This window comes from Tremella mesenterica, assembly GCF_000271645.1.
Source record: "Tremella mesenterica DSM 1558 unplaced genomic scaffold TREMEscaffold_4, whole genome shotgun sequence".
NCBI classification, from domain to species: domain Eukaryota; kingdom Fungi; phylum Basidiomycota; class Tremellomycetes; order Tremellales; family Tremellaceae; genus Tremella; species Tremella mesenterica.
In genome coordinates this window covers 1,974,094-1,983,241 of record NW_006711228.1, presented here as the reverse complement: position 1 = coordinate 1,983,241, position 9,148 = coordinate 1,974,094, and the positions used below count along the sequence as shown (strand labels likewise).

The window sequence follows — 9,148 nt, the reverse complement described above, 5'->3', positions numbered from 1 at the left end:
AGAACCTAGAATACTTCCAAAGCAAACGACACTAAATCGAAGGCAGATGAGATGGTTGGAAATATTGGGAGACTTCAACATAGAGATCACTTATCGACCAGGGAGCAAAAATGGGGGAGCAGATGCTCTGACGAGACGAGGAGATTATCATCCGGGAAGAGGGAGTAGCAAGGACCCGAATCTTAACAAAGGCAACTGGCTACAATTGCTACCGACACACGAACAAATTGGATCGAATTCAATGGACTCAGAACACAAAGGACCAAGACACATAGTAAGAGGAGCAATCCGGGAAGACTCATTATTCGGACTCATCAAGAACGGACTGAAAGACTCAGAAGACATAGCAAACATACGACAACTAGGACTACAGATGACACAGACACATAGCACACAGAGCACACAGAGCACCCAGAACACACAGGACACACAGAAGACACAGGCTAGCAGCGAGACACCAATAGTATCATGGACACAGAGCGGATTACTCTTATACAAAAACAGAGTAGTCATACCAGAGGGACAGGCAAGATTAGAAGTAATGAAAGCAAGACACGATTCGATGCTAGTGGGTCATCCAGGAAGAGACAAAACTATCACCATGGTCAAAGAGGACTATTACTGGCCACATTTGGACGAGTATATTGCAAAATACGTAAAAGGATGCGAGATCTGTAACCGACACAAGACTCATCGACACCAGCCGTATGGACATCTGGTCTCTTTACCAGTACCCACACTGCCCTGGACAGATATCTCTATGGATATGGTGGGACCCCTACCAAAATCGACCGAGTTCGACGCGATACTGGTGATAGTCGATCGACTAACCAAGATGGCTAGATTTATTCCATGTACAACTGGACTAACAGCGAACAAAGTGGCCGACATCTACATCAAGGAGATCTTTTCAAAACATGGAGTACCTCGAACAATTGTGTCAGATAGGGGAACTCAGTTTACGGCGGAAATTTGGAAGGAAATATGTCAGTTCTTGGGAATAAAGAACTTATACTCGACTGCGTATCACCCTCAAACGGATGGACAAACTGAGCGAGTAAATCAACAGATGGAAATCCTGCTCGGAATGTATGTAAACTACAACATGGACAATTGGGATCAACTTCTACCAATTGCTGAGTTCGCTTATAACTGTTCGCCACATAGTAGCCACGGTCTGTGTCCCTTTGAAGCCTGTTACGGCTATGTGCCACACTACGACATCCATTCGCACGATATTCGATCAAAGTCAAACAAGTTGGAGAGGAAATGGAGGGATATGGGAGAGTTACATGCGGCTGTTCAAGAACAGGTCAGGATGGCTAATGAGATTAGTGCCGAATACTACAACAGGAGACACAAGAGTGTACCAGAAGAATTCAGAGAGGGAGAACAGGTACTACTGAGTACGAAGTATCTTACGACGGAAAGACCCAGTCGAAAATTAGAAGCAAAATACGTTGGCCCCTTCAAGATCATAAGGAGAGTGGGGAAAAATGCTTTCGAATTAGATCTACCTCCATCAATGAGAGTGCACAATGTCTTCAATGTCACGTTGTTGGAACCATATCCTAGAGACATGATACCAGGTCGACAGATACAACCCCCACCACCTGTAGTAATAAACGGCCAGGAGGAATTCCATGTGGAAGCAATTGTGGACAGTAGAATTCGACGAGGAAAGGAGGAATTCAAGGTAAAATGGTTAGGATACACAGGGAATGCGGCCTATGACTGGGAACCACGAGAAAATGTAGAAGAGTTGGCCGTTTTTGGTGAATTTCTGGAAAAGAGGAAAAAAGATCCCAGAAGAAAGTGAGAATTCGATCAAAATCAACGGAATTTATTGGGAAATAAATACATACACAGGAGATATGGCTACGTATAGAGAGATATAAAATACACTAGAAGTTGGAGGTGGTAGAATTGGCTCGGGGACGACGGACCGAGGCGGGAATACGAATGACATTGCGGGGGAGAGGAGTATGGGGAGAAGAGGAGGGACCGGCGACTGGTTGAGAAGAAGTCAATCCGGTTGGATCAGCAGCAGAGGTGAGATGATCCAAGGTTTCAGAAGGAGAGGGAGGGGCGTAGTTGGAAGGAATGAGATGAAGAGATTTGTAGAGGCCCAGATGTACTGGGGGAAGAGGAAGAAGGAGAGAGGAAAAGAGGTGGATGTAAGCGGAGAGTTGGGTGAGAGAAGAGGATTGATCCTGGGAGGAAAGGGATCGATATCGGGCCGAGACAGCACAGAGTTCGTGCTCCAGGACGAAGGTAACCTTGGAAGTAACAGTCTGGGCTCCGACAGTAATACCCTTTACATCAACATCGACCAAGTTCGAAGGAAGAAGATAGATACCTCGCGAAATTTGGACTCGGGATTGTTGGTTTTCACCGAACACTTTGAAGTTCCCTTCGCGGAGCACTCTCCACAAACACCACCAACTAAGTTGCATCAATATCGAACAGGAAGAGTAGGAAGACTCACGAGGACCGATACAACCTACACGAAAATCTTCTCCACCATCGAGACGACGCTGGCAATCGGAGCAAAGCTCACCCTCGAGACGGACAACAGCGCCATTCTTGTTACGAAGTCGCCAACCTTGGGCCAAGCGATCAAGCTAACAGTTAGAATTCGGTGGAATACGAAGGAGAAAAAGCTCACGGCGTTACCAAACCACTTGACAGTGGGCTTGATGGCCCCAGTCTCGCGAAAGCGATCGAGGGCTTCATCCTTCAGAGCGTGACGAACAGAGGAGAAAGAAAGGCGGGCCCAGAGGGTAGCTGACGAGTCAGAAACGCACAGAATTCTGTAGAAATCTCACCAATTTCCGAGTCTTTTCGAGCATCCAGAGCCTTAGCAAGTTCATCATTGACCGGGACCTTGCGAGGGGCGTGAAAAATGGTTTCGAGTTCATGGGGAACCTCGACAAGCCCCTCGGAATCAGAAGGTGGCACAGGGGACTTATTACCAGGAGAATTTTGATTTTCAACGATGGTACCGTGTTCGGACTCGACAGATTTCGCAGGAGATGGGTTCTCACCAGTGGTAGATGGCCCTGCCCCCGCTTCGAAGTCGATATATTGCTCGATGACCTCGTCATCGAGAAGAGACGATTGTTGGTCGCGAGAAGGGCCGGATTGATATCGATCCTTAATGGTGTCGAGAGCCCTTCGAGAAGCGTCAACCAATGGAGTTTGAGAGGGAACTGGCGCTTGGGAAGTAATTCTCATTCTTTTCGTTTGACGCATGAGAAGTTCGGGATCGACGTCGGGGAGAATGGCCACAGTAGAGGCCCGAGTTTGACGAGAAGAGATAGACGAGGACAACTAATCTCGTCAGCCAGTGATAAACAGGAGGAAGTGCATCGAATTCGAAGAGAATTGCTTACAGTACGCTTAGACATGCTCACAGACAGGTCAGAGTTGGAAGGATGCTCTAAGATATGAGTAAGATATGGATGGATAATGATAGATAAGTAAAAAGAATGACAAACAAGAGGTAAAGAGAGAATGAGGAGGAAAGAAGAGAAAAAAGACGGGGAGGTAACTTGGTCAGTAATTTCTCGATCACATTGGAGGTCCGTGCGGGTGACGCGTTTTCATGGCAACCATCACACTAGCGTGGGTATGATGTCAGGGCGCACCAAAGGTGTCTAAGAACAATCCATGTGCATCACCTGGTTACAGGGTTCAGGATCCTCGGCGAGGATCCTTGAGACAGGGGGGGAAACTTGTTACGGGGTAACAACGAATCGAGGGAACTCTATCGAGTTCGACGGATTAGGACAGAGGAAAGCGGGAGTTGGAGGCAGTGCTGCAGTAGGTAGGGACGGGTTTTCCCCTTTCGAGATTTTCCCCACTGGGTTTGCTCAAAGCGGTTTTTCACCTGTCCGAGTATGTACATGGACGCTTGCAGTGGGACTGAGAAGAGGAGACGGATACCTGTAGACAGTATATAGTACAATCAGCAAAGTACCAACTTTGCTGATTCTTCAATATCATTCTTTGGCTACATCGATTGCAGAGGAGACACGATCCATTAGCACCAGAGCCCCTAGATTTCCACGAGACCTCCATCGAGTTCGACCCAACCTGCGACCTAGTCGTCGTGTTTCCAGTACCGTTACAGGCCAGTGAGGAACGTCTAACTCTGTAAGAGATGTGTCCTGATATGTTTTCTGAAGTGAATTTGGCTGCTGGTTCGGATTCTGCAGTCGGTTTGGCTATATTTGATGTATTGTGAGCTGTAGGTGAAGCTGATTGATAAATTTTACATTGAGGTTGAATGAACAGATGTTAGATCGTGGTGGTTCGGTCACACGTGGTATTTTTTTCTCACTGATAAGCCAAAATATCACGTGACTTGGTGGCAGTATTGTGCAGGAAGTGAAAAAGTATTGTGCGCAAAGTACTCTTCTCCGGAATGCAGCAAGAGAGACATGAATGTGATTATTATGAGACATTGAAGATCCATGAGCAGCATGTCCACATGTCATGGATCAGGGACTCGTCCGACGTGGAATGCATCATCGATGCATTCATATCACATTTCTACTTACATAGACGGACTCGAGTTCTGTGCGAGTATCGACAGACAAGTACGGTCATCAGATTCATGGTTTCCCTCCTGCTTGCAGGCGTCGTTGACGTAACGATCCCAAGGCTACTTTACCCGTATATCCTGCCAAGAGGCTCGTCCCGAGGAGATAGGGTAGCAACTGCCATGTCAGCAACTCACATGCCTACCTGTTGGCAGCGAGACGCGGGAGACTCACTTGATAGATCTTCAACCCCACCCAGTATGTAGCAGTGAGAACCTCAATGGCCGTGAGACACAGAAGGAATGGCCAAACTGAGGTAGGGGGGGACAGCCATGTGGCTTCCTTTGTAGCCGGTCGAATCTGGCTCATCAGCATTGAATGGGTGGATGAGAGTTGAGACATGCAGGTGAGAATGGACGCACCAAGCCTAATAATACCACCCAGGGACTCAAAGTCACCCCTGTCCCCAACACACTCCATATCCAGCTCACCGTCTTCTCCTCCGGCTGGAAGGTGTGGAACAATTCCTGCTGCGCTCTGAACGCCGGTTCTCCTGCTCGAGGAGGGAGGTCATGTCGATTCCTCGGGACGGGTTTCAAGATTGCTGGAGGGATGGATATATGACCTATGGGATACGCAAAGGGGTCGTAAGATGGTTTGGACAGAAGGAGAGTGAGTGAAAAGTTTCCGTGTGTGGGTAAGAGCGCGGAGGGTGGTTTGGAGGTATTCTGCGTGTCAACATCGGGTGCGAGCTCCATGTCTTCTTCCATGTGACAGGTAGTGGGGACGGCGGAACGGTCTCTAGTCACTAGTCGTACACGACGATATCGGAAAAGCCTAGGGCTTAGTGCATGGAATGCGGACTACAAACCAAAGGAGTCGAAGAGAAGAGAGTTGGGACTAGATGCTCACCAGAGTGAAGCTCGCTCTACCGTTTGGCTTGACAGAGACTGGCAAAGTGACATCTGCTATCCCTTCGAATAACAAGTGCGCCTGTTTAGGAAAGACAGAAGATCCTGTGAGATCTACCACGGTAAAGGTAAGTTTGAACGAAGAGGTCTCGGTCAAGGCGATTGGAGATGGTAGCGGTTCAGGTTGTTTCAATCTGCCTATCAGGGACGACCTTCCTTCACAGTTCTCACAGATATCAGTCTACTTCAGAAAGCCATCTCAAAGCGTTGCATGTACTGAGGTAACCGAGGGAAAGGTAAGTAAGGGAAACTCACGAATAAGTAGCATCGTCCAACCCGTCCGGCGAGCTGATGACGACTTTGGCATTCTTTACTCCTAAACCAGATCTTGCGTCGATCAGACAAGCTGACAGGGCCAGTACTAGGCAGTGAAACGTTCTTGCCGTTCTCATATCTGCGCTCTACGTCGTGTCCTAGCCTGCAGCTGTAGTTACAATGTAAGTACCAGCAGGGATTAGACACGACCCAGCAGCCAGCCAGCTCGTTGGACAGTTGATACTGGATGAGAGGCAAATGCCACGTGGCGCGTCTCCAACCCGGACCGCGCGCGTGCCTGACATTAGGATCCGACACCGGTCGATCGGGGCTCCGGACGATCCGGAGCAAACAATTGCCATGACAGAAGAGACCGCAGCAAGCGCAGTACGAGAGTAAAGTACGGGTAAGTATCACTGGCACATGAACAAGTAGAGTACTACTCTTACTTGTTCACAATCAGCTTGACATGAACAATCGTAGGCCCATAAAGATGAGGACCGCGTTGGGAGTGATAGTCTACGTCGGATTGACAAAGGCAGCAGCATATCACAACGCTTCTTCTGATTATGCCAGTGGAGCGTTAGGACCGTCGCCATATCAAACATTCCAGTCGTCATCTTCCACCCCGTGAGTCATACTCTGTACTCTGTCCGATCTTAGAACCTCGCTGCTAGTGCCATCTCCCTAGTCCTGATGACTAAATGGTCGTGGTCTCCGCCATGGACCTCGTTCTCCAATCAATCTCTACACCTGGCTTTGGGACCCTTTCAAGTCACACGACTCCTCGTTACCCCAACGTATCAGATAGCTCTTTCTTAAGGATGTCAAATCGGGATCCCAGGATGTCACGGAGACTAGTACACAGCTCATACCAGGGTCAAATGGAATTTTGACGTATATCCCTCTTCTCCTCCTCCACCAGGCTATATATTCATAGCTCCTCGCGACACTTCCGTCTTGGCGCACGGAGCGTACATCTTCGACAATGACGGTGAAATGGTATGGGACGGTTCATCGTGGGGCGAGACCATGGCTTTCTCCGTTCAGACTTATCAAGGCAAGTCCGTGTTGGCTTTATGGAAAGGTGCTTTCAATGCGGGGGGTTATGGCAATGGGAAACAGATATTGTTGGACGATATGTATCAAGTCGTAACGAATGTGTAAGCTTCCTCTTTTTCTTGATATTCCAAAAAGGGGACTCTTCTGGAATCTTCCGTATACATTGCTCGTCACAAGGGGGGAATGATGCTGATGGCAGCTCGACAACGTTGGTCAATCAGACGAATGACTTTCACGAGGTGAGTCCCATGTCGATATCATGCCCGAAACTCGCACATATGACGAATGTCCTGTAGTCTGGCTCAACGATTTGTACCATGATACCATCTCTCCCATCGGTCTCTCTCCCCCAATAAGAAAGAGAAGAAGTGCGTCCCCGCTTAATCATTGGAAACAGAGGAAGAAGTATTCCCTCCACCCTCCCTGAGTGGCACCCTTAAATGGAATCTCAGCTCATCTTCACCAGTTCCAGATAACCACCAACGACACTGCTCTGATCACCATCTACGCAGCAGAACAGTACGACCTGTCGTCTTTCAACGTCACGACGACAGACGGATCTCAAGGATGGTTGTTGAATTGTTATTTTCAAGAGATCAACATTGCCACCGGAGAGGCAATCTTCACTTGGGCTTCGTTGGACCATGTGGATCCGAGTATGGGGTATGCTGCTCCTGGTTCAACAGGAGTTTCAGAGGATGAACCCTGGGATTATTTTGTTGGTCTTCTTCCTCCCCTCAATCTATCTTCGCCCCTTCCACTACTCTTCACTCTTCCGCTGATTATACACTGTCTCACGATCTCCCTTCGTTCTGAACCCAACTCATTCCATCACACTCAACATCCCCTCGGTTTTCACGAGCCTCATAAAACTTTCAGAGGGACATTCCACGCTATGAAGGCATGTGAGGGGTCATAACTGACCAAAAGCATATGAACTCTATAGAGAAAGATGACGCCGGAAATTATCTCGTCTCTTCCCGACATTGTCACGCGGTGTATTACATTTCCGGTAGTGACGGTAGTATCCTCTGGACCATCAACGGAAAAAATTCTAGCTTCTCAATGGCTGATGGGTCGACTTTCGAATGGCAACATCATGCCAGGTGGAGAAACGGTCAAAGTCAGATGACGTGAGTTTCCTGACTCCTGTCTATCCTTTTCCTCCCCCCATAGTGACACATTGAAGAAAGACTTGTCGTTGACTCGCCAGTATATTCGATAACGGTGCTGCAGATTTCGAATCTGACGAGACCACCGCTCGTGGTCTTTTACTCAATATCGATCTCTCCAGCATGTCCATCTCCCTTTCTCAATCTTTCCTCCCATGGAACTCTTCCGTCTCCGTCTCGCAAGGTTCAGTGGAATTAGAATCCGATGGTTCTTACTTGATCGGTTGGGGAGCACAACCATGGTTTTCGACGTATTCATCGGACGGTACACTTCTTTCCGCCGTTCAATTTGGTTTACCACCCGATGTTCAATCTTATCGAGCCATACGTCAAAATTGGACCGCTTATCCAACTACCAGCCCTAATATCTCTGTCATATCCAACAACTCCGATTCTACTCTATCTGATCAGTACACTGTCAGTGTTTCTTGGAACGGAGCGACGGAAGTGGGTAATTGGGAGACGGTAGGATGGTCTTCGTCCTCGAACACGAGTTTGATCAACGTTACCAAAAGTGGATTTGAAACTTTGGCAAATGTCGGTTTGGGAGGATACGATGGTGTTTACGTGGTAGCTTATGCGGGTAATGGGACAAAGCTGGGAATGTCAGATGTCAGGATGAAGAATGGGACCGTAGTGGGGAATTCTACGACGTCCAGTGGTGCGAGTAGTGCTTCGCCTTCTGCTTCGAGTGCAGCGGCCACTGGCACGAGTGGGGCAGGAAGAAGCATGGTGGGCGGTGTCAACTTGGTCCAGTGGTTTGTGGGTGGGTCAATGGGGCTGCTGGGTATCTTCAGCTTCTTGTGAGTAGACGACGAGTGGGGCTTCGATACGTGACGAGATCATTACTTGATTGCTCATCTGGCTCGGCAAAAACCCGGAGACGTCGAATAGGTTGTGCGACTAGCATCATGGAGGATATCTGGGGGATGTCGAGAGGGTAGTACATGGAAGGACATTACTTACATCTTGTTGTCGATTATTTGGATCTGAGGATGCATTGTCACATCTTTTTCCAGCTGCAACCGATAACTCCAACGGAGTCTGTCTTGGGTAACATCAACATCGCGTGTTAGCAAGTAAGAAAATGGCTTGAACGATAGATGATAAGTATTACACGATGCATGTTGTCCATTGCTTG

The 9,148-nt window shown here is 48.3% G+C and overlaps 3 protein-coding genes across 3 annotated transcripts; 1 reads left to right on the top strand and 2 right to left on the bottom strand.

Moving 5' to 3' along the window:
• Window positions 1-1,904: 1,904 nt before the first annotated feature.
• On the bottom strand, window positions 1,905-3,410 carry TREMEDRAFT_62073 (uncharacterized protein; the record flags this gene model as incomplete). The annotated part of the gene is made up of 5 exons (XM_007004211.1): window positions 1,905-2,413; window positions 2,489-2,624; window positions 2,669-2,787; window positions 2,808-3,333; window positions 3,396-3,410. The coding sequence occupies 5 exons, from the start codon at window positions 3,408-3,410 to the stop codon at window positions 1,905-1,907; spliced, it is 1,305 nt and encodes a 434-aa protein (XP_007004273.1).
• Window positions 3,411-4,510: 1,100 nt separating this feature from the next.
• On the bottom strand, window positions 4,511-5,955 carry TREMEDRAFT_38929 (uncharacterized protein). Its single transcript, XM_007003905.1, has 5 exons — window positions 5,774-5,955; window positions 5,460-5,652; window positions 4,970-5,275; window positions 4,782-4,907; window positions 4,511-4,724 (listed from the first exon to the last, which is right to left on the bottom strand). The coding sequence occupies exons 1-5, from the start codon at window positions 5,908-5,910 to the stop codon at window positions 4,620-4,622; spliced, it is 867 nt and encodes a 288-aa protein (XP_007003967.1). The 5' UTR covers window positions 5,911-5,955; the 3' UTR covers window positions 4,511-4,619.
• Window positions 5,956-6,266: 311 nt separating this feature from the next.
• TREMEDRAFT_43880 (uncharacterized protein) lies at window positions 6,267-9,026 on the top strand (the record flags this gene model as incomplete). Its single annotated transcript, XM_007003960.1, has 6 exons — window positions 6,267-6,403; window positions 6,652-6,936; window positions 7,035-7,074; window positions 7,302-7,553; window positions 7,766-7,968; window positions 8,049-9,026. 6 exons carry the CDS (start codon window positions 6,267-6,269, stop codon window positions 8,812-8,814), a joined length of 1,683 nt encoding a protein of 560 aa, XP_007004022.1. The 3' UTR covers window positions 8,815-9,026.
• Window positions 9,027-9,148: the final 122 nt, after the last annotated feature.

What these genes read in the sequence shown, in the direction of transcription:
- TREMEDRAFT_38929 (XM_007003905.1), bottom strand. Translation starts at nt 5,910, where the DNA reads ATGAGAACGGCAAGAACGTTTCACTGCCTAGTACTGGCCCTGTCAGCT. An exon ending in GTAGAGCGAGCTTCACTCTG is followed by an intron (nt 5,276 to 5,459) that starts GTGAGCATCTAG and finishes GTTGACACGCAG; the next exon opens with AATACCTCCAAACCACCCTC. An exon ending in TGGGGTTGAAGATCTATCAA is followed by an intron (nt 4,725 to 4,781) that starts GTGAGTCTCCCG and finishes CTGACATGGCAG; the next exon opens with TTGCTACCCTATCTCCTCGG.